The sequence below is a fragment of the Natator depressus genome, chromosome 2, assembly GCF_965152275.1.
Source record: "Natator depressus isolate rNatDep1 chromosome 2, rNatDep2.hap1, whole genome shotgun sequence".
Classification (NCBI taxonomy): domain Eukaryota; kingdom Metazoa; phylum Chordata; order Testudines; family Cheloniidae; genus Natator; species Natator depressus.
The window spans coordinates 75142344-75167674 of NC_134235.1; the positions used below are offsets into that span (position 1 = coordinate 75142344).

The 25331-nt window shown below is 42.5% G+C and overlaps 1 protein-coding gene and 1 long non-coding RNA gene across 2 annotated transcripts in view; one reads left to right on the forward strand and one right to left on the reverse strand.

Moving 5' to 3' along the window:
* Positions 1 to 6330, reverse strand: part of LOC141981436 (desmoglein-4-like) — a 33469-nt gene extending 27139 nt beyond the window's left edge. Inside the window, exon 1 of the mRNA XM_074943110.1 lies at positions 6283 to 6330. Coding sequence (XP_074799211.1) covers positions 6283 to 6330 — 48 coding nt within the window. The remainder of the gene's footprint in view (positions 1 to 6282) is intronic.
* LOC141981437 (uncharacterized) overlaps positions 1 to 24839 on the forward strand; it is a 69707-nt gene extending 44868 nt beyond the window's left edge. The window contains exon 3 of the long non-coding RNA XR_012637775.1: positions 24741 to 24839. This is a non-coding gene — a long non-coding RNA (uncharacterized LOC141981437). The remainder of the gene's footprint in view (positions 1 to 24740) is intronic.
* Positions 24840 to 25331: the final 492 nt, after the last annotated feature.

Consider the following 25331-nt stretch of genomic DNA (forward strand, 5'->3'; position numbering starts at 1 on the left):
GGCCTGATTTCCATTTGGTATTGAAAAGGCACACCAATGGTGAGTGGCTCAATGGGGTTGTGAACTTTCTCTTTTCTCACCATCCTTGGCTATCTTTTATAGCCTTCTCTTGCCTGAAGCCCTGCTACTAAGCCCATTTCTCAGTGTACATATGTACTACTGTGCAGTAAGCCACCACAGTTTCATTTGCTCTGCATTTTAAACAAATGAATATTATTCCAAGAGTTGTGGAAGATAAATAATAGTAGTTTTCACAGAAGTTACTGTGTAGCCCATGGTAATTTTAACTCATGCATCCTTCCTGTAAACATTTTTCTTCAATGATTTCCTGAATGAGTATATTGTCAGAAGCTAGTCACTTAATACCGCTTGCTTTATTTTTTTTAAAAATCACTTATTTCCAATGGCAATGAGGTTCACAAATGGCAGTTTTGCCCCCTGGGCTCTAATTAGCCATATTGTGAACTGTTTATGCACATTGGTGACCAGTTACAAAAGTAGCAGGACTGCAAGTAATCCCACTGAAATCAGTGGGACTGCCTGTGTGACCGCATACCGCTGAGTAAGGTTGTATAGTCTGGCCCCAATTCATTAGTGCAAGATGAAGAGAATTGATTATTGGTCAGATTTTGCCACCTGAATTTAAGCTGAGTAGCACCTTGAAATCAAGGAGACTACTCACAGAATAAGGTACTATTCACTTGGAGGTAGGGGGGCAGAATCTGGACCTAAACAGGCAAGAAGAATATTCCTTCTGAAAGGATAACTATAAATGTGGATTGGCTCTTTAGAAAGAAAGAGCTGTGGGCATGTTGGGCTAGTAGCTTTAGCCTCGCTTTTAATCTAAAAATGTACATATAGGTGACAATTTAAACATTCAGCTATGGAATGGGATTTGAGTTCAGGCACAATTATTACCCACTTAGAGAGAGAAGGAGAGGATACTCTACCTACAAAGGGCTGCAGTCAGACTGACAGGTACAAGCCTGCTTTGATGTCAATGCAGAGCTGACCCAACTCAGGGAGAGCATGAAGCAAATTACACCCACCACCGGGAAGGGGGCATGAGGAAAAACCCTGCCAAACATTACACTGATTAGGTGCCTTTTAGCATTTGCTTACTTTGGCAGAGCTCCTGTGCATCGTCTTTGGGAATTAAAATGGAACACTAAGAGACAGTGCTGGTAGCCTCACTGCTTCCTCTTTCTTAGGATGAAATCTGCTCTGGCATGCAAGCAACCTTTTTGGCCCAGGAACATGTACAAGAATTAGAGAATCTTGCCCAGTGTCTGTATTAATTGGTGTATATTATAAGACACAACATTGTAACTTATGTTCCATATGTTGACATACTCTAAGATATTCATTAGAATTCCTGTCTTGAAAATGTATAATCACAAAGTTGTGTTAAGGATATAGTATTACCACTGCACAATAATTGTGCTAGTAAAGAACCCTTAAGTACTAATCTTTAAGGTTTTGAATATTCATAAAATCTTTATTTTCAGCCTTGCCTGACCTGGAGATAACACAGCTGGCAAGCCATGAGAGATACAAGTTTTATACTTGAGATTTTTCCTTTGCTCTTGGGCCCCCGCTAGCCGGGAATGTTCTGAACGTGCACCTCAGAACTGTCGGGGGAAGAGAAGGATTTCACGCAACTACACTCCATATTTCCTGTTTGTGAATTGGAAGATTAGCTTCACCACTGTCCTCTAGTGGCTGCTCTACAGAAAAAATGCCCTGACACTACTTGTGGCTAATGGAGGATCTCTTACTAGGGGACGCATTTTTTTTGAGTCAAGAGTCCTCATGCTACAAGTACACATTGAGCTGATGAATGTGAAGTCTGTATACAGTATAATAATAATGATGCTCTTTTATATAGCGCTTTTCATCAGTAGATCTCAAAGCGCTTCACAGTTTTTAGTATATTAATCCTCACAGTATATTTATCTTTTAGTATATTTATCCTGGGAGGTAGGGAAGTGCTATTATTACCATTTTACAGATGGGGACCTCAGGCACAGGGAGGCTAAATGACTTGCTCAAGGTCACATGGGTCATATGTCAATATTAAGTATGTCTACGACACCAAACATCTACATAGTTAAGTGCTGTAGTATCTATGCAGCCATTGATTTGTTACATGTACAGCAATAGATGCCATTGAAAAGGTACAAGGTGTGGGGTACACTATTGGAATTTTGGGGCAGGTAGGAAGTTGATTAAAGGGGGAAACTTGATAGCTTTGCTGGAAGGCTTAGGGGTTGAGCCTTGGTTCTCTTCAGTGTGCCATCAAGATTTTTGTCCTTTCACAGATCATTAGCCTGTGTGAGGCTTCCTGCTGAAGGGAAGTCCATAGAAGAGCAAGTAGGCACTTGAGGGAGGTATTTGCTAGATTGGGGTGGGGGATGCGAGGCTGAAAAAAACCCATCTTTATTGGGACAATCTTAAACATTTTTATGTTTAGTCTGTCTCAAAGCTTTGCAATTCAGTTGAATAATATGAAAGACTTGTGCTACTGGCACTGGAGAAAAATCTGCAATAACACCATTAAAGTCACTGGAGCTACTCCAGATTTATACTGCCGTAACTGGGAGCAGAATTTGGCCCTTAGCATTTATATAGTGCTTTGCATCTTCAAAGCAATGTATAGACATTAACTAATCACTAGCTGACTGCCAAGCAATATTATAATATGCAATTATGGAATCCTCCCTGCTCCACCTGCTCACATCCAAATGACTGAACATGCCCATAACTCCTTTTTTGCTCTGTTTCCCAACATCATTCCTAAAGGGCCTGATGCTATTCTCTTTGAAGTCAAGGGGAGTATTTGTTGATCTCGCTGGGAGGAGTATTGGGCACTCACACTCAATATATTAGTCATCCTTGTGCCACTGTGGTTATGTTTGTGTCAGCACTTTAGGTCACAGACTGTACTCCTTACTCAGCCAAAACTCTCACTGAGTAAAGGCCCGTGAGAACAAACCCTTCCTTTCATGAACATCTATTTCCAGAGTTCTGTAACTCAACCATAAAAAAACCCAAACCAAACCAAGCCACTGTATGCTAAATACTGAGATATAAGGTTGAAGCTTAAGGACTGAACTTTCCCCTTACATATTTAAACAAACCGCATAGTATCTTCTAAATAAAAACAGAAACGCATATTTCTTATTGCTGTTAGCTTACTGGTTGTCCTTTAATTAACAAATAGTTTCATTTTTAAGGGGAAACTTTGTACGATGACTTTTCTGGTTGTTGTTGTAGATGATGTTAACTTTAAAAAGGCCAGATGCTTTCTGTTATATATTGGAAGCTGAAGGCGACACTTATACATGCTATGTTTTCCCAGTCCTGCTCCCACTGGTCTAATGGAAGTTACATTCCCCATGGTAATGAGAGAAGAATAAGGCCCAAAGATTCATTCACTTTTAAATATTTGTATTCATCCAACTAAACACCTTAACAAATTTGTCATCAGGATTTGTTCTCCTCTATCTGATAAATAATACAGGCCAAATCCTGTAGAAATTCTGTGGGGTTCCATTTCTTAACTGACATTAACAGTCCGAAAAATGAATGGAGAACTAACCTGAGTAAAGACTCTAAGGACAATTTTTTTTCAAACTTGAATTTCATAAGTTAGGTACTTAAATCCATATTTAGGCTCCTAAATAAAAATTTCCAGATTTCCAGTGGTGCTTACAACCCACAGTTTCCATTCAGCATCTTTGAAAATCAGTCCACTTTTATTTAGGAGACTAAATATAGATTTAAGTACTTAACTTTAGACACTTTGAAAAATTTGGTCTAAGTTCCTAAAACCAAAGTCTTCCCTTAGATACATGTTGCAACTTCCATTGGCTTCAGTGGGTATTCTACATGCATATCCAAGGGGAGGGTTTGGCCCCCCGCAGCATACTGTAATTATCCCACCAAATTATGAGTGGACAATGCAACCCATATGTTTGCAATTAGAAGAGAAAGTGAAGAAAATATATGGAAAAAAAGTGGCCACGCAAGAGAGGTGGTGAATTTAAGATTGTTATAAACTAACCATCACATGGTAGCTGGAAGGAAAACAGTCATACTGAATCAAACATACAATTTCCACAAAACATGCCTGTGCAAATACAACATACAAAATCCAGTTTTACACCCTCTACTCATGCAAGTAATGCCTTTGAAGTCATATGAGTAAGGGTTGCAGAATCAGGCCCACGAATGGGGAAACGTGTACTAAAAATTTAATAGTTGTAGAGCACAGTCTATTTCTGGTAAATTAAGGTTTTCATTTCAGAATGCATTCAGAATACTACAGGGTGTACATTTCTATAACAATTTTATATAGCTTAATTTATTAATAATATGTTAACCCATCATCAAATATACCACTCACATAGGTGTCTTTCATTAAAAAAAGAAAAAAGAGATGGAAAACCTAACCTCTAAATCAATGTGAGTTTGGCGTGAGTTGGGAGTACAAGGTTAGGCCTTGTGTCATTTTTTAAAACTGAATTCTTTCATAATTTATTTAATCTCTCTACTTCTATATGTACAAAAAAGCCTCTTTTTCTTATCCATTTGGACTGAGACTGAATTAAAATAAGATCCCTGTAAATTCCAGCTATGAACATTTGACCAGTCCTTCTGTGACAAGAGAAAGACATATTCCAATGGCAGTACTTGATATCTCTGCATAATGACTATTCATACAGCCAAAATGTGGTTAGTGTTTACATAAGCTTTCACTTCTCCTGGTTGAAACTGAAATCCTGACTCAGTCACAAAACTATGGTAAAAAAAAATTTTTTTTTTTAAATTAAACTGTTGCAGTGTTGAAAGAGATTATTTTTCTACAGTAAAATGTGCACTCGAATGGATGGTAATTTATAGTACAGTTATAGTTTATTTTCACTGAAGTTCCAAACATGAAGAATACCTATTACCATGTGATTTAATAACCTCATCTTACCTAATGCTGATAATGTTGAATAAAAGGCTAAAATTGTTATTATGACACACAGTATTTCAGACCTGGAAGAGACCTGTATGTTGCATTAAACAAGCAGAAAATAATCTGAATCATAACCTTGTCTGTTTTTTGCCAAACCTTAAAATTATTTACTTGGCTGCTGCCCATGTTGATTAGTTCTACTTTACTGAATGCAAATCTAAGAACTAAGGTTTGCTTAATCTGTCCAAAATGAGACCTAGTATTTTTTATTCTATGTCAATAATCCTTTGGATAATTTTAATAGTATTATTAAAAAAGGTTAATATATGTGTACACTTCATTGTATAGATTGTGTGAAACAAACTCCACAAAACAAACCATTGTATAGGGAATCTACTCTTGTTAGTTTTTAGGGCCTTATAATTGTCCTTAATTCTAGAAAAGCAAGATAAACTATGAAAAACAAATCCAAAACTTTAACAGAATATGATGCCAGAACAGAGCACCACCAAATCCTCTGTAATCCTCTTTTATATCTCTCTGGTTTTAGTTAATTTCAGCTTCCTGATGCCTACACCTTACACAACTATTCTGCCTTACTACAAGCACCATTTTCTTTTTTTGCAATAATATAAACAAACACATTAAGAGAATAACACCCCCAATGTAAGGATTTCTTTATTCTCTACTTTTAGATACTAATGTTACTATGTTAATGTACCAAGCAGTGATGGTTTCTTGCAATATTAACTAATGGGCCAAATCCTGCAATTGTTACTCAGTCAAAACCTCCACTGAATTTAATGAAATGGGAGGTGGGGAAGGGTTGCCTGAATAAAGACTATAGGGTTTGATCTATTGTGAAGTAGTCCTAGCCATTATTTTTTAAAGAATGCTGGATTGTTTCCCATTGATAAACTGGACAAATGAAGACAAACATACAACCAAATAAATAATAATAATAATAATAAATAATAAATTAATAAAGAAAGCAGCTTGTTAAGAAGTATTTATTATAAATATGTCATGCATTAATAATCAGAATGGTACAATGGGTAGATTTATATTCAAAAGAAATAATTCTGATAACATTAAAATTAAAGACAGGCTGTTCTTGTGGAAGCTTTTTAAATGATTCCATTGAAAATGAGCAATGGTTAGTTTCTAAGGCACAATGTTTAAAATTGCCTTATTGATTAATATGAGTTTCAATGTAATTAAAAGTAGAGGCAGCAGTAAATGTAATCATCTTCAGAAAAGGACTTTGACAGACTTTAAAAGAGAGCTTACAAATATTGTTTTAAAATTCTACTTACCATTAAAATGAATAGAACAACAGTTGTTCTGAAGGGGAGCCAATCCATTGCATCTGATTACTCTTAGATACAAGTCCAAGTGAGTTGTGGTTACCCTGCTGTTCCCTTTCCCCCCTCACTTTGGTGTCAATGTAAAAAGACACTCACTCGATGTTCTTACACCCTAGCTCTGGAGGCGTTCTGCTTCCCTCTGAAGGAATCACTGAAGATGGTGTATAACAGTGTCTGTTTCCCCACCCAAAAATCCTGGGCTGGTCTCAACTGAAACACTTGACAACATCATTATTGCTCCCAGGTAAAAGCTCAGAGACACACCTTAATTCTTATTGCAACAAAACCCTTTGCTGGATACTAAAGAGACCATTTTAAAGAGAGAAGAAAAGCTTTACGGGGAAGATACCAAGTGCATTATAAGTTACAGCACGATAAATAATTAAAATGTTAACTGATCACCTTCAAATGCAGTTAGGAGACTTCTCCTTACTGCCAGTAGACTAAAGGCACATAATGAAATTTAGGAATATTATTGTAAAGAGTATGAACTTTAACAAATGACTAGTTCATCTGAAAATACATATCCATTTCCTAGAGAAGAGTAAAACCAGTATCTGCCTTCTGGGCCAGACGTAGCCCAGGCCCATCTACACTGCATGTGCAGTTAGGAAGAATAAACTAACTTGTCGCAAGAAAGATCATACAATATTTTGATAAAAAAAGCTATAAAAACATCAGAAGTATCTAGGTTAAGAAACCAAGCCCTTATGATCCTATTAACTGCTGTGCTTTGACACGATCTTTTTTCCTGCCATCGGTCAACTCCTCCCTGGTGCTACCAACTGGAAACAGAGATGCTGCAGAGTACATTCTCTGAAGCAGGAATCCTACTGGCCATGATTAGAGCTCTCATGGCAGGCCAAAGAGATGTTATATGGAACTCAGTTGGGGCCAAATTCTCAATGGTCCTTGAACAAGTGTATGAGAGAAGAAGGCTTCAAGGAGCTTTCCTCTCTTTACAACCAACTTAGGGGTGGGCTAAAATTGCACTTGAGAATACAGAGAATGAAGAGACATCACCCCCAGGTGCACTAGCCACCCCAAAATGGACAGGAAGAAGGTGGGGTAATAGCTTCACCTTCTCCCCAAACCAGCCAGTTTCCTAAAGGGTGGTGCAATGGGTGTGCCCCTGTGCACTTGGGGAATTCTGGGAGCAGTCTGCCTTCCTGAGGCACAATGGGCTTTCAACGTACTAAGAATCTCTTGAGATGAGTTCAATGGGACCTGAGAGTGCTCAGCACTCAGGAATTGCTCAGCACCAGTAGAAGTCATTCTCAGTGCCACTGAATGGTCTTGACTGTAGCCCATAGGGCTAGCTTGCCTTTATTATATTCACTGTCTTGCCTTCATTATATTTTGCCTTTATTATATTCAGCAGTAATGCAAGGAACCTACAGGCCTGTACCCTATAAGACATTAGCTTCAGCAGCCAGCATAAGGCTTGAAGCCTGTGAACTTTGGCACAGATAAACAGCTCAACAGAAACTTCCATGTTTTGGGGAACTTAGAATAGAAGGTATAAGGGGGATTTTTGTTGGAATTTACCATAACGACACCAGCCAACCCCAGGAACATGAATCAACACCTGCAGATATCGGACTACAAGAGTGCTATGGCAATGAATTGATGTATATGATAATAAGTTGAGAATTCATATACTAATTCATATCGGAAAAAGGCACCCCGACATTAGTAGGGTGAGGAAATACAAATAAGGAAGGGGCGGGGGGAGAGAAACCTCTACTGAATATCCATTAGACATAGCAGCATCAGTGTAACATTATAAAAGTTGTATCCCAGCCTGGCTGTGGGAGTAGAGAGATGTAGTCCCCGGCAGGTGCCAGAATGATGGCCAGTGGTGATGAGGAAGAAGGTGATGGTGATGAGGAAGGCAGTGGCTAACATTTCAGGTTGTTCTGCAAGGGATGGTATGAGTATATAGATATTCAGATGTAGATTCTGTATTATCTCTATCTACCTTACTGAGTTAAAGTGTTTGTGACTTTGCTAAATGTATTAATAAACTATTGTAATACAGAAGGGTTCCTATAGTGTGAGTGTTGCAACTGTGCACGTAATACTGGGCCTAATCTTGGGACAAGAACCTATCAACACTCAAAGTGATAACTGGGAATTCTTAAGTAATGAATATAATTACTACATAATCTATAGCAGGGGTGGACAAACTTTTTGGCCTGAGGGCCGCGTCGGGTTTCCAAAATTGTATGGAGGGTCAGTTAGGGGAGGCTGTGCCTCCCCAAACAGAAAGGCGTGGCCTGGCCCCCGCCCCCATCCGACCCCCCCCGCTTCTTGACCCCTGAGGCCCCCCCAGAACTCCTGCCCCATCCTACCCCCCTGTTCCCTGATGGCCCCCGGGGACCCCTGCCCCATCCACCCCCCCCCCCGCTCTCTGTCCCCTGACTGCCCCCGGACTCCCAGCTGCCCCCCTCCTCCCCATCCAACCGCTGCTCTCATTCCTGACTGCCCCCCCAGGACCCGTACTCCATCCACCCCTCCTGCTCCCTGTCCCCTGACCGCCCCCGGAACCCCCGCCCCTGACTGCCCCCCGCTGGCCCATCCAACCCCTCCTTTCCTTCCTGACTGCCTCCCCAGGACCCCTGCCCCCATTCAACCCCCCTGTTCCCTGCCCTCTGACCGCCCCGACCCCTATCCACACCCCCCGGTCCCGACCACCCCGTAAACTCCCCTGCCCTCTATCCAACCCCCGTCCCCTTACCGCGCTGCCTGGAGCACCAGTGGCTGGCGGTGCAGCTGAACTAGGACAGGCAGCCGCGCAGCACAGAGCACCGGGTCAGGCCGGGCTCTGCAGCTGTGCTGCCCAGGAGCTCACAGCCCTGCTGCTCCTACTTGCTGTCAACCAGCATTTGCTATTGACTGCAGCATAGCTGCTAGCCACTGAGGGATAGGGGCGGGGATAGACATACCCCTAATTCACTGCCCACTACCCCCCGGGGACATGTTGCACAGGCTGATATACTTAGTCAGGCTCATCTCTTAGTGCTCCTGTTTATGCAGCCCGCAGGCTGCTTCCCGCAGCTCCCATTGGCCGGAAACAGTGAGCCGAGGCCACTGGGAGCTGTGGGCAGCCATGCCTGTGGATGGATTTATGCTGGAAATGGCCCACCTTGATTATCATACACATTGTAAGGAGAGTGGTCAGTTTGGATGAGCTATTACCAGCAGGAGAGTGAGTTTGTGTGTGTGTGGTTTTTTTTTTGGGGGGGGGGGGGGCAGAAACCTGGATTTGTGCTGGAAATGGCCCACCTTGATTATCATGCACATTGTAGGGAGAGTGGTCACCTTGGATAAGCTATTACCAGCAGGAGAGTGAGTTTGTATGTGTGTGTGTTGTTGTTTTTTTTGGGGGGGGGACCTGGATTTGTGCTGGAAATGGCCCACCTTGATTTTCATACACATTGTAAGGAGAGTGGTCACTTTGGATAAGCTATTACCAGCAGGAGAGTGCGTTTGTGTGTGTGGTTTTTGGAAAAGCGGGGGTGGGGGGGTGAGAAAACCTGGATTTGTGCTGGAAATGGCCCACCTTGATTATCATACACATTGTAAAGAGAGTGGTCACTTTGGATGGGCTATTACCAGCAGGAGAGTGAGTTTGTGTGTGGGGGTGCGGAGGGTGAGAAAACCTGGGTTTGTGCTGGAAATGGCCCAACTTGATTATCATACACATTGTAAGGAGAGTGATCACTTTAGATAAGCTATTACCAGCAGGAGAGTGGGATGGGAGGAAGTATTGTTTCATGGTCTCTGTGTATATAATGTCTTCTGCAGTTTCCACAGTATGCATCCGATGAAGTGAGCTGTAGCTCACGAAAGCTTATGCTCAAATAAATTGGTTAGTCTCTAAGGTGCCACAAGTACTCCTTTTCTTTTTGCGAATACAGACTAACACGGCTGTTACTCTGAAAAATGTAAACACTGTCTCGCAGCCCACCAGCAGATTACCCTGACGGGCCATGTGCAGCCCGCAGGCCCCAGATTGCTCACCACTGCTATAGAGGGATTTAATCCTGTCCAATGCATAGGGAATAAAGGCTTCATATGCTTTCTGCCTCAGTCATTTGTGCACCAGCACAGGAATGGCCCCAATATAACGCTATACAAATACTTTTGTATAAACTAACTTGCTGTTAAAAAAAAGAAGTCCTTCCTTTCTCTTTGTGGAGTGTTTTCACTAAAGAGAAACTTGAATGGGGTTCCTTGTTCTAATTGAAGAAAACATTAATCAATCCATTGTTTTACTAGCCATATATATTTTTATACCAATAGCAACTCAGCATATTTGCTGATGAATGAATTATATCCATTGGTTCAAATTTTAATAGTGTCTTAGAAGCCTAAGTCTCATTTTAAAAGTGACTTAGGGCCAGATTTATAAAGATATTCAGGTGTCTAAAAAAGCAGATAGGCACCTAGTGAGCTTTACAAGGAAGTACTGAAGAAAGGGATCTGGGGGTCATAGTTGATCACAAGCTAAATATGAGTCAACAGTGTAACACTGCAAAAAAAAGCGAACATAATTCTGGGATGTATTAGCAGGAGTGTTGTAAGCAAGACACGAGCAGTAATTCTTCCACTCTACTGCACGCTGATTAGGCCTCAACTAGAGTACTGTGTCCAGTTCTGGGTGCCACATTTCAGGAAAGAGGTGGACAAATTGTAGAAAGTCCAGAGAAGAACAGCAAAAATGATTAAAGGTCTGAGAAAACATGACCTCTGATAATAGAACAAGAAGCAATAGACTTAAATTGCAGCAAGGGCAGTTTAGGTTGGACATTAGGAAAAACTTCCTGTCGGGTTGGTTAAGCAGTAGAATAAATTGCCTAAGGAGGCTGTGGAATCTGCTTCATTGGAGATTTTAAAGAACAGATTAGACAAACACCTGTCAGGGATGGTCTAGATAATACTTATTCCTGCCATGAGTTCAGGGGACTGGCCTAGACAATCTCTCGAGGTCCCTTCCAGTCCTACAATTCTATGCAGCCTAAGTCCTATTGATTTCAAGGAGAGTTTGATGCCTAACCTGCTCAGGTGCTTTTTAAAGTCCCAATAGGCATCTATCTGCCTCTTTAGGTGCCTTAATCTGGTCTAAATCACTTTTGAAAATGAAATTTCGTGTCCTCAGCCACTTAGATGCTTTTGAAAATTTTACCTATTATATTCATTTTAAAGATAACAACTGATTTCATACAGCAAGAAGTTGGGAGAAGTACCAAATGTCATGAACAACTAACCTGTCTCTAGTAGTGGCTAGTTTTCACATTTCAGCAATCTTTTTTTTTTTTTAAAGGACTTGTTCCAACTAAGAGCCAATTTAGTGCTTATTAAAATTTTTTTGGCATTCAAAGTAAAGGAGCCGGTTCTGTAGATGGAAGAGGAAATTAACTCATAGATTTTCTTTCAAATCCAAACATGATTTATTATAATACTTAAAGAGACAGAAGGATATATTCTTTTTCAGATCTCTCTGTTACATACCAGTGTAAAGTACCATACTTGTAGGACAACAAAGTGCTACAAAGGGACCCAAAAATGCTAGAAATATGAGCAAGGAATATCAAAATTAGATTATATTCAACATGGAAAAGTTAGTGACTACATTTCAATTTTGGGGAAAATATTGAAACATTGGGTCAAGTCAGCCCTAGTCTAAGGAGGTACAACTCTACTGGAGCAGAATCTATGGTACAGAAATGCAATGACAGGAAGACACTTGGAAAGCATTAATGCTGAAAGACACATATGGCTGTTAATAATAATACTATAATAAAACATTGCACTTATGTGGCTCTTTTCAACCCATGTTCTGAAAGCACTTTATAGGTGGGTAAGTGTAATTGTCCACATCTCACATGGAAGGGAAAAGGAGATGCAGATTAAGGGGCCAGTTGTGGGTAAGGACTGGTCTTCCTATCTGTGGCATCCCCAAAGTTTGTGCCTGCATATTTGTGGCAGTACATTGCAGGCAGAAATCTGAGTGCTTGACCTTCTCACTACCCGATTTGTACCATCAATCATGTAATTAGAGGCCCAGATACTTAGATTTGCATCTTCATGTCAATAGCAGGTGCAAAACTTCAGGCAAAATTTTGTGGCCAATTGCACCTGCAAAACAGAGGCTGGCCCTTTGAAAATGCAATCCTAAGCAAATTGACCCAAATCACAAGGGTACTTTGTGACAGAAATGTGATAAGCCCGTCCTTCTCCTTACAGATTTGACAGCAAACTCAAAAATTACCCTGTAATGAGATATATGACTTAAAAAAAAGGCAGAAGTGTGATTTTTGTTCAAACACACAGTGGCATCACAAGACAGACCAGGAAGACAGTCACTGTTTGGGGAGAGCTGACTGAATAGTATTAGACTATTGCCACTAGCAATCCTACCCTAGCATCCACTGTTGTGCTTAGGGGGCTGATAAATACAGGGAGACCCCGCTGCTGCAAAAGGAATAAGCAGGTTACAAGGACTCCCTTAACCCAGGCTAATTGACTGGGCAGGGAAGAAACAGAAGGCCGAGTGGGAGCCAGGAGTAGAGGGCCAGGATGAGGTGGAAGAAAGATGCTAAATTTCCATTTCAAAGCAGGAAACTCCTGCTTCTGCCAAGGAGTGAAGATAAGCAGATGGCAGCTCTTTTCAAATCACACCTTCATCTGTCTGCCTGCTGAGCCCCGTGTCTCAGTAGCATCCAGATGTGAGAGGCGTGGGGAGAAAGCCACCTGCTCAGCAAGGACAGTAGTGGGCAGCAGCTGCCTCGTTTTCCAGCCACCATCCGATGCAGTAACTGGGGGACTCAGTAACGGTGTTTGTACTTGTGGGTTTACCCAAATATTCTTGTGCCCTTAAATACAGTTGTGGTTAGACTCATTTAAGAGGAGAAATTAAAGGAACTAAATATGAATAAATGATGAAGATGGGGGAGGGGTATGAAAACCATCTGCCAGGAGGTAGAGGAATTGTGTAAGGTGTTCCAAGAGGAACAGCATAACCAGAAGTAATGGACTAAACTTAGGAACAGGAAGATGTGTGCTGAATATCAGGAGACAATTCCTAATCATGAGGACTATTAAAAACTGCAGTGAGGCTCCAAGGGAGATTATGGAATTCCCCCAACACCAGAGAAATTTAACACTAGACTGGAAAAAGCACTAGAGAAAAAAATGTAGGGAAGCCCAGTTGAGATTGGCAGACTGGGTAACCTGCTACTGTGGTTCAGTGAATCTCTACGTTTCTTTGTTTTGCAGAACATTTAATAAGGAAAGGCTGTACAGTTCTCAGGGAGCACCTCTCTTCCAAACCCCACCCTGGAATCTCAAAATATGTATTTCTGTTTATCACCAGAAAGGGCTATGCAGACCACTGGTGGTTTATGGCCCACACTTTGAGAACCCGTGCTGTAGGTCTTTCCCATCACTAAGGTTAATGTTTCGATGTTCCTAAGTCATGTTGACTTCCAATAGGATTTTAAACTCTTAAATTTTTAGGCTTGGACTACATTTTAAAATTATATTGGCATAGCTACATCAATCAAAGGTGTGAAAGAACCCATTCCTCAAACTGACATAGCCATGCCAAGCTCACCCCCCACTGCAGACTGAAGAGTGCTTCTGCTGACATAGCTAGCACCATTCGGGAAGGTGGTGTTCCTATCCTATCAGAGAAACTCCTTCTATTGGTGTAGGCTGTGTCTATACTAGGGAGCTATGCCAGCATAGGCTCTGTAGTATAGACATAAAATTTTTGAAAGCACCAAAGGCTATCTGCTAGCACAATATAAATCGGCATTATATAATTTGTTTAATATAATTGGATTTTAGAATGAGATCCAATTCACAGCCTTCTAAAACTAAATATTCTGAACACTTGTACTTAAAGAGTCTTGGTGTCCAGATTTGCAGCCTGGATTCAGCCTGGCACAGTTTTGCACTCACAATTCTTTGCATCCACAATTTAGGCTCTGTAGACGTCTAAATCCCAGATTTGTGAGTACAGTGAGGCACTTAGACATCTAAATGATCTAACTCACTCTGAAAATGTTAGGTAGGAAAAAACGAGTTCAGTGTTTGAAAAACTAGCCCAGTATATCACCATATCACTTTCAGGCTTTATTTTAGGTTAGTATTTTTTATTGCTATCAGAGATAAATATGGTCTCATCTTTAATTATTCTAGTAGGCTATAGATGTAGTGAACTCTGTGACTCCCTTCAGTGGTGACTTATTCCTCTGGCCAGCTGGACATACTATGAATTCTTCAACCTTAGGGCTATCACCTTGCAAGAAATCATCTGAGTGGGTGGGATTAGAGCAGCAGACTTATTGTGATTGCAATGCAGAATCATGGCTTCTCCATGGGCTTCGGTCTCCAGATGGGCAATTCTGTAATCTGTGTAACAATCCAAATGCCCCCAATGTGTCTCTAGGAAGGGTATATGGGATGGATGAAGAGGGGCATCTGTAGCTCAACGCAAAATGAATACATTACAAGATCTCCAAATTTGTAAAAATGACTCCCAGGTCTTATTGAAAACAAATTCTTCACACTTTAGCTGGATTAACTGTTCTCAGAAAGCTCAGGGGATGTAGACACACTAGGAAGTTGATTGGCCATATCTACAGCCTGCTCATGTATTGTTCTATCATTGTAAAGGTCAAACCAACAGTACGGATGAAAAATTTCAAACAGATTGTGGGTCCTCCATGGAGGACATGTCTTATATGACACCATAAAATCAGGCTTTCCACTTGTGAAAGATGTATATCAGCTCACATGTCTCATTCTAGATGACAGGAAATGTCTCACACCAGCACTTAGGGCCTGGTTCTCCTCTCATTCACTCAGGTCAATGGGAATGCTTAGTGGTGCAAGATCCCACTCTTAGAAATTCCTAAAGCATCATCTTTCAGCAGGGAGGTACCCAGAAACACAGATGAAAGTAACTTAATCACTGCTTGATGAGAGTACCTCAGAGGGAAGTGTCTGTTACCCATGGTGAATGCCATGTCTCAGGGAACCCTACATATGGTAAATGACAAACACCATAACTATATGACAGTTTAATAATAACAGTAATGCCACCTAGCTCTTAGAAAGCACTTTTCATCAGTAGTTCTCAAAGCACTTTACAAAGACCAGCATCTGTATCCCCACTTTGCAGATGGGGAAACTGAGGCACAGGGAGCTGACGTGACTTGCCTAAGGGCACCAAGCAAACCAGTGGCAGAGCTAGGGAATAGAACCCAGCCTCTTGAGTCCCAATCCCATGCTCTAACTACTAGGCCATACCACCACACCATAGTTTTCTGTTGCATTTAAGGATATGGCAAGTATCACATCTGCCATTAAAGTGGCCTCTGGTACACATTCTTTTACATCTATGGAGTTAGAAGTCTATTCAGTATTACTTAACCTTTATGGCATATGACGTTTGCAGTACTTGAGGTGCATGGTTCATGGTATGTTTTGCCTTGTCGTTGTGAATCTCACTTTTGTTTCAATAAAGCAGCTGCTGTGCCCAATAATCTCTCTCTTGGGTGAACACTTAGCCCAACTGACAACAGTTCAGGCTGTCAAGTGCCCATTGCGTTGTCAGTCTTTTCAACCATAGCACAATTTACTGCCCACCAAAACAGCTTCAAGCAAAGGAAGGTTTTTCTTCATAACCCCTGGGGTTAAAAACACCCTATAACCTACTATTGATGTAGTTCTTCAAGACTGGACCATCACACAGGCAGTTTTTCAATTTCTAGACATTCTTTACAAGCCTCATTCCATTTCAGCTGATTATTATTATTATTACTAATAATTTTTCAGCTCCTAAAGGTGTGTTAGGAGTTTCTGAGTAGACAATGAAAGGCACAGTCCCCGCCCCAAAGAGCTTGCAGAAATCAAACATGACATAATGTGTGGGAGGTGATGAACAAAAGGGAGGGGTGAGGCATTAGAAGGGTTACAGCAATATGATCGCACAGTTACTCACTTTAGGACGCCTACTTCACTGTCAGATCTCTGAAGTAAGCTGTGATGGAGGAAAAATAAGTAAGATATGTTTGATATCAGCTCACAAGTCCCCAGGAAGCTATGGCCTGCTACTTCTTCCTCTGGGACAGTGTCTCCTGAATGTCCTTGACCTTTTCCACACACATTATAACTTTCCCTTTCCCTATTATATATAGTTAAGGTACTTTACCCTTTGGGGAAGCCTCACTTGCTAACTCAAGGCTTTACCATCTAGCCAGCTGTTCAGATTTTCTCCAGTGTAGGGTACAGATATATTAGATTCTCCTGCCATGACTCACTGTAGATAATGTCCAGGTGTGAAATCCTGGCCCTACTGAAGTCAATGACAAAGCTCTCATTAACTTCCATAGCCAGGGCTTCTTCCATATCCACAGCTACAAAACAGCTGCTGCTAACACATGTGGGAAAGCCCTTGGAACTCCCCCATGGTGGCAGCAGCAGGGGAGTGGCATCAGAGCGCAGATCAAGTGCTGAAATGCTGAAGTTCTGCAAAGAGCAGCAAGATCTGTAGGGGAGAGACAGCTGGAGCCCCAAATTCTAACAGCAGGTGAAGCTGGGATTTGAACCATGATCCCCATAACAAGAGATGGACATAGAAAGAGTGGTTGTGTCCCCCTTAAATCCAGCGGCACAGGGTGCTTGAGACATACTCCCCAAAATAACTGTCGGGGTTGGTCAGTTTATGAGTGGGGCGGGGGGGGGGGGGGTAGGGGAGGAACCTAGGCAGATTTGCAGGCACTGTCATTATCTATTAAACCAGGCATCTGAACTCAGATCTCCTCAATTCAGAATGGCCTGTCTGTTTCCACTCTCTCTGGCTGGTATCCAGGAATGACATTCCTGACTCATATCCACTCATAAGAACTTGGAGTTTGGGAATCTTGGTCCTGGGCATCCACAGCTATCTGGGGGCTATAGGTGTTTGTCTGCACTCCTCTTTAATCCTATTGCTTTTGCAGCGGGTGAAAGAACTTTTGTCTTTAGCAAGATGGACTGTCTCTTGTTAGGTTTCAGAGGGGTAGCCGTGTTAGGCTGTATCAGTAAAAACAACTAGGAGTCCTTGTGGCACCTTAGAGAGTAACAAATTTATTTGGGCATAAGCTTTCGTGGGCTATAACCCACTTCATCAGATGCATGGAGTGAAAAATACAGTAAGCAGGTATAAATATACAGCTTATGAAAAGAGGGGAGTTGCCTTACCAAGTGGGGGGGTTAGTGCTAACGAGGCCAATTCAATCAGGGTGGATGTGGCCCATTCCCAACAGTTGACAAGAAGGTGTGAGTATCAACAGAGGGAAAAATATTTTTTGTAGTGACCCAGCCCCTCCCAGTCTTTATTCAGGCCTAATTTGGTGGTATCAAGTTTGCAAATTAATTCCAGTTCTGCAGTTTTTGAAGTTTTTTTGTTGAAGAATGGCCACTTTTAAATCTGTTATTGAGTGTCCAGGGAGATTGAAGTGCTCTTCTCCTGGATTTTGAATGTTACCATTCTTGATGTCTGATTTGTGTCCATTTATTCTTTTGCATGGAGACTGTCCGGTTTGGCCAATGTATATGGCAGAGGGGCATTGCTTGCACATGATGGCATATATCACATTGGTAGATGTGCAGGTGAACGAGCCCCTGATGGAGTGGCAGATGTGGTTAGCTCCTTTCATGGTGTCCCTTGAATAGATAAGCGGACAGAGTTGGCAACAGGGTTTGTTGCAGGGATTGGTTCCTGGGTTAGTGTTTCTGTTGTGTGGTGTGTAGCTACAGTCCATTGGTGTTCTTCCAGAAAACACCATCCTAGCCAGTATGGATGAAGTGTTTGCCGTGACATTATCGGGGATACTGTTCCTGATGGCTTGTAGTCCATCTTTGTGTGGAATGTTGGTGTAGAGGGCTTCTACATCCATCGCTGGGGAATAGCTGGCAGAACTAGTATGCCTACTAGTGAGTGCAGACCGAAGAAGTGAACGTGGGGCAGATGAGAGTTGGGCCAGTGGGAGGAGCTACAGGGGCAGGTGAAGAGAGGCAGCTTTATGAAAACATGCCTTCTGAAATATGCCTTTGATCTCTAGAGTGGCGCTTTGCCTCTAAAAAGTTAACTATGTAAGAGTGGGACGCACACACAATTTAGAGCACAAAGGAGCTCTTGGGATGATTGGCCCTGGATACAACTTTAATTTCTAGCCCTAATGGATCCCAATACAAATTGGCCTTTACAATTGTTACTTGTACAGGATTAAATATAACAAAACCCAGAGCACAGTTCCTGTTTCATTCCATGCTGTTACGGATCTAGGCTGCTGCGCATGAGAGGAAAATAACTGATTTTTGTGGTTTTCCTTTCTATTAAAAAAAGAGTAGCTGTTCTGATGGAATCTGAAAAACAGACATGGTACGTTTAGACTAGTGGCCAGAAGACATATGAGTGCAAAATAAATGCAGGTTTTTTTCATGGTTTTGCAGTGTATACCCTGGTTATTCAGATAATATATGTTAGCCAGCTACACCGATTCCAGTATTATGCTGCAGGATCAAGACATTTGATAAACTGTCATAACTTACCTGACCGGTTCTGGGGTGTGGTGAGGTAGGTATGTTGTATTATCTCAGCAGCCTCTGTCAGTACTTTGAAATCTTCTGGATGTGATCCAGCCAGGGCTACTACTCTTACCTATAGCTGGAGACAAAGGGCCAAATCAATCCCTGCCATATGTAAGGGGACTGTTGCCCCTTACTAACATTCAGTGGGGGTGTTTGAGTGGCTAACTCCCAGTACTAAAAGGGGAAGGGTCTATGGGAAATCAGGACCCTGAGACTGACAGTCCCCAGGAACAATGGGGAAAGGCCAATGCTCCACGTCAGCCTGAATGACAGAGCGGGCAGGCTAATTAGGGAGTCAGGAGGCCAGGGAGGTCCCATCCTCCCTGTGAGCTGGAATTGCCTGGGTCAGACAGAGTGGGGCCAAGCTAAGGAGAAAGAAGGGGCCCAAGCTAAGCTGGGGAGCAGAGCTGTGCCAGATCCAGCGAGACCAGATCCTGTCCTGAGAGCAGAGCTGCAGCCCCAAAGCTAGAGGCCCAGCCCAGAGAGAGCAGACTTGCCCTGAGAGCAGAGCTGCAGCAACCAGAGCCAGAGGGGCCAGAAAAGCAGCCCAGGAAGCAGGTCAGTGCTGGGAGCAGAGTCACAGAAGCAGCCTGCGGAGCAGACCTGTCCTGGGAGCAGAGCTGCAGCAACCAGAGCCAGAGGGGCCAAAGAAGCAGCCCAGGGAGCTGGAGGCAGAGCAGCAGCAGCAGTGCAGAGACAGAGTGGTGGAGCTGGGGCTGGAGCAGTCCGGAGCTGGGTGCAGTGAGCAGCTGGGGAGAGCAAGGGGGACCCTGGGCAGCAGGCTCAGCACAGGGAGACGCCTCAGCCAAGAGGCTCTGCAGGCCAGGCTTGGATCGTAACCCCGACAGGGCGGGGTCGACACTGGGAAGAAGGGTCCTACCACTTAGAGCCTGAGAGCGTGTGGCCACCACCAGAGCGAGTGTCCAGCCAACTCACAGCATCTCTACAGCACAGCCAGGGCCTGAGAAGGAGGCCTGGGACTTACAAGGAACAGACTGTGAACTGCCCAGACATTCCAGAGACACTGTTTGTGATGTTCCCTGCCACAGAGCGGGGTGATGTGTTTCCTTTAACCTTTCCATTTTTCCTTATTCTTTTTAAAATTAATGTTGATTAAATAACTTGCATTTGCTTTAACTTGTATGTAATGGTCAGTGGGTCAGAGAAGTGCCCAGTGCAGAGAGAGTATCCCGGAGTGGGGACACCTTAGCCCCTGTGCTAGCAGGGTTGGGGGTCGAGCCCCCCAGGAATCCTGGGCCCAGCCTTGTTGGGGTTACGAGGACTCTGCCAGACAGGAGAGTGGAAGGGGAGTCCTCAAGGGCAGGGAGGCCACTAGGTAAAGGAAGTGGGAGCGAGGACTCAGATCCTTTCGCTAGCCCACTTCACCGGGGTAGTGCAGAAGCCAGGAAAGTTCCCCACAATAGCAAGACTATTCCCCTGCTTACACATAAACCCCTCAAAAGACAGAGTCATACCAGGGATGCAGTTGAGCCATTATATTGCATACTAGTGAGTAGGTTTGTGGTTTAAGGACCTGTCCCATTTGTCTAACTTCAACAGGAGTTGACAAAACTCAGCATCTCATAAGATTAGACCCTAAAATTTGAGTAAAGATGGAAAGGAGTTTATCTGAAAATAAAGACAATGGTATTAGAAGAACTAGTCACCCTTGACAGTATTATATGAACGATTGCTTTTAGCAGAGGCTTTCAGAGAGTTAGTCTTTGTAATGTTTATGCCCAAAATATAAGAGCTAAGGTGCAGATTAATAGTGACAGGATTACAGAGGCAAAATTGTCAGTGGGAGCATCAGGAGCTCTGAAAGCTGCCTTGTAATAAATACTTCTATTGTTTTAGTATTATAATAAATTATATTATTCTTTTAATATTAGAATGAGCATCAAAAGCAAATTGCAGTTGTTGTTGTTATTATTCATACACATTTACGTTGTAATAGCACCTGGAGGCCACCATCAGAATCAGGCCCATTATGCTGAAAAATCATGTATTAACAAACAGTCCCTGCCCTGAGGAGTTTACAATGGAGAAAAGGAATTTACAGTTTTAGAAAGGCTTTTACAATCTAAAGTCAACATTTTTTCATGCAAAATAAATCCAAAGAAACAAAAATCAAAATAAAACAAACAGAGAGTTTCCAAACATGTCTTCCCTTTTTGCTCCCACAGTTTGTGGACACACTTTATGTCATCTGTATATCTCTGGATAATACCGCTATGTGCCTAGAAATCAGGTACACAGATATTTAATAATCTAAACCATATCCACAATTACTTGGTCAAGATTATGGTTGTGGAATCTCCATCAGTGGAGATTTTTAAGAGTAGGTTAGGCAAACACCTGTCAGGGATGATCTAGATAATACTTAGTCCTGCCATGAGTACAGGGGACTGGACTAGATGATTTCCCAAGGTCCCTTCCAGTCCTACGATTCTATGATTATGTCCCAGGGATTTAATCCATACTTAGGAACTGTGTATCATGAAGCCATAACTCCTTTCCTGCTACCACTGCTGCAGGGCGATAATATATTACCCAAGGCTTTTAAAAGTGATTTGACCTATCTCTAAAATGAAGTTCCTTCCATCTAGCACATAGAAGAGAAACACACACACACACGTATATTACACTGTCTAGGAAGAACAATGTCCTAACACAGGAGACAATGGTGAATCCCTCTCCACGAGCAGGAACCCCAGCTATACGCAAAGCTATCCAGCTATCCAGTTCCCTTCCATTTCTGGACCACTGCCTCCCTCAACTCACTCTCTAAGCTTTGCAAATGGAGAAGAAAACTCTTTCTAGGCTTCTGGAAAGAGGTTACTGCCTTTCTGTTTTCTTCAGACTTTTGTGGCAGCTGTAGAAGCTTTGGAGCTCTGTTTAAAATATAAATTAAAAAAAAAAGTTCAACAAAAAACCCCAAAGCTTCAAGCCTACATTGCTTACGGCAACAACAGTAACCTCTGTGGACCAAAGAGTATACATTTTCCTTCCAACATCAATTATAACTTAAATTCATTATACTGGCTCAAACCAAATTCTACCTCTTTCCGTGGTAATGTATGGTTATCTTAAGGTTTTGCTACTTCACACACCCCTCTGGAGTTCTGCCACAATAGGCAGAGGACAAGCAGACATACGTACTGCCCTAGGTCTATACATGTAAGCAGCAAGGTCTAGGGCAGGATCTGTCTTGCAGATCTGAACATTCACAACTTTATGAGAATAGCAAAGTATATTATTGGATCATTTCTTTTACATGGGAGCCCATAATAAATCTCAAATGTTTAACTTGCTGGACTTTCCACAGATCTTAAAGGGAAAATGTGGCCAGCGAATGCATGTCTAAACTCCCAGAAGTTCAAGGGAACAACTTCACTGTATTTGCATGACTATAGATTTTTAATTGAAATGATTGCAGTGCCTAAATATGCAGGTGTGGTAGGTGATCACAGTTGTTAGCCAGACTTATTAAATTCACTGCACAAATGTACATAAGCATTCAGAGCACGGGACACAAATCCCCATTTATTTTAAAACAATTTTCTGCTCCTTTTGAAAAGAATGCAGTTAAAAGCCCCGAGAGAGCCAGTTAACCTGCACTCTGTGAACAAGGATGGGTGGATGGGCAGGTGTTCAGTGCAGGAATGGTAATCAGCTGCATTTTCAGAAGGCACCTGATCTGAGAAGGGTTGCACCTTAGATGTGGCACTGATTCCAGGCAGCCAGGATGGCTGACTTACTCCATGCTTTGGACAATAGCTGAGGGAAGATGTCATCTCCCTTTATGTTCATGATTTAAAGAAGCAAGGCACTTTTGCGATTGGGTTCTGTTTACATACGCTCTACCCATTAGCACATATGTACTGTATCAGTAATAAATGTAAGTGTTACCGTGGTACTTCATACATGTGCACTGAGCCATTTGTGAGATTACCAGTAAGCAATTAGCAAGGCTGGTTTCCAAGATATGTCCCCCTCCTCCACCTGTCTGTACATCTGTTTTGGAGGAGACTGCCTAGCCCCTCCTCTGAGCCCGACTGGCTCTCTGACTTCCCACCTCTCACTGCCTGTCTGGTGAAAGAGGGGCACACCTTCTTCCTAACTGTCTCTGTGGGATTGGGCAGAACTCTAACTACAGGTTTAGTCCAGAAGAGGACATGTCTCCACAAATGCCTCCTGAGTTGGTGGGAAAGGTTACTAGTCCCCTAACTGCCTCTCTTGTTTTGGGGAGAAAGAAAGAAACACCCAGCTCATTCCATTTGAATCCACTGTACTGCAGCACCAAGATGGCTCCTACGGCTCAATCTATGTCATTGCTTGGAGGGGGTTAGTATTAGAGCACTGGCGCAACAGTTATGTTAGTCTGTTATCCTCACCGAGGCTCAGTGAGCAAGAGTAGAGTATCATGGCGGCAGCAATGAGCCCTGATGTCCGTGTACTACTGGGAATAAAATCCCTTCTTTTAAATATAGTGCCTACTAGGTAGTTGGACAACAACCAAGGCATTGCATGCCGTTTCTTGCCTAATTTGGCGGTGCTCGCTCAGTTACTGTTGTGTGAACTGTTGGACTAAAACCACAAAAATATTCTAAGTTTTTACAGAAGGCCTCTCCCAATCTAATTTCTTTTGTGCCATCAAACTGAAGTCACAAAGAAAGAGTGTGAAAGTAATTTCAAAGCACTACATATTTTACCATCTTCAGACAGACTCTTCCCATCTCTCTCTCTTTCTCACACACACACACACCTTTTCATTTCTTATGATATTTAGCACTCTTTATATATCAAACCCACCCATCAGGTAGTAGGTGGGTGACAGGGACTCTGTTTTGCTTTAAGTTCCCAGTAGATTAATATGACATATTATAGACTAATCCTCCAGGGATAACTGCTTTCAAATGCCCCCACCCCCCAATCCTCACATCTGGAGAATAGCCAAGGACAGGTTTCCTGTGCTATGCATCTACGAGAGAAGAAAAGTAAATGCTTTTCTTTAGTTTTGTCTGTTTCTGTGCTTTCTTTTTTAAATGAAGAGTATGCTGTTTAAATGCAGCTATAACCAATATCTGTCTGTTGATCTGAGGATAAAAGCTGCTGCTTACATACTCCTAGGATTGAATAACCCACCCTTAGGAAGTATGACGAGACAGGCCAGGATAACTGGCATTCAGAGAACCAAAGTCAGTAGAAACATACTCAATTGGAGCTGCATTCTCTATCCAGAAGGATGAGCTGCCATAAAGTGAACCCTCCAAACTTGGGGATGCCAAGGCACAGTGACCCCACCTGCTGCAGGGGCAAGTGAAACAATCCATGCTAAACAGAGGCGTTAGGAGTAGACACCAAGATAAGACCCCAGAAGCTACTGTAAACCAACACTGATGCTTTGGAGGATCAGCAAAACCCTGCCCACAAGTTCTCAGATGACCAGTCTGATTACCTGCTGGCAGAAATGTTATTGTAATGAAAAGTTTCTAAAACCAGAGAGCTCAAAAATCTTTTCGTTTATATTTTTATTTACTTTCCTACTGCTGGCCAATTAGTTGAGCTTGTCTAACACTTGTTCCGTCAGTGATAGATATGTTATGTCATTCAATTGGATAGTCAATACTCATATTTCAATTTACATGTGTATTATTTGACCAGGTAAAATGAATAGTCAGAGACTAAAATGAAGCAGAATATTTTACATAGATGAAGTCTGACAAAGCACAATTGTCTCTTCTATAATGCAGGCTGCTGAAGATCACATTGGCCTCCCACAGAATGGTGGTGTCTCCTCACTGACTTACACAGCAAGATGGAGCAGCTGCCTGGTATGGATGGCTACTGTGCATCTCTTTTGTCCAAGACTCCACCTTCCTCTGGAAGGACAGTTCCATGATGGATAAATATGGAGTACTACTAGAGGCAGAGATTACTGCTGCTTCATAGGATATCGGACCTTCTTCCATTCCCTCTGGGTCCAGTTGGCTTTCCTCCATTCCCTTGGGTATGAGTACTTTTTCTAGTCTATCCTCCTAGGCTTTCTCAGATCTACCTGAACATCCTGCCAGCATTCCAGAAGGAATCATCCTCTCAGAGACTTCCAGACTCCCTGATGCAGCTGAAGTTCTTTTCACTGAATAATTGACTGTGGGATTTCTTACACTCCTAAATGTACCAGGCCAATATTGGTCACTTAACCACTGGCTGGAGTAGTTACAGGGTTACAGTGGTCTTTTGGAATGAGGCACCCTGTCCTCCCTCCTGCAGAAGGGCCCCTGTGTGGGCCAGTATGAAGATGAGATGGGGCTCACCTCTTCCTTGTTCTGCTCCATTCCATT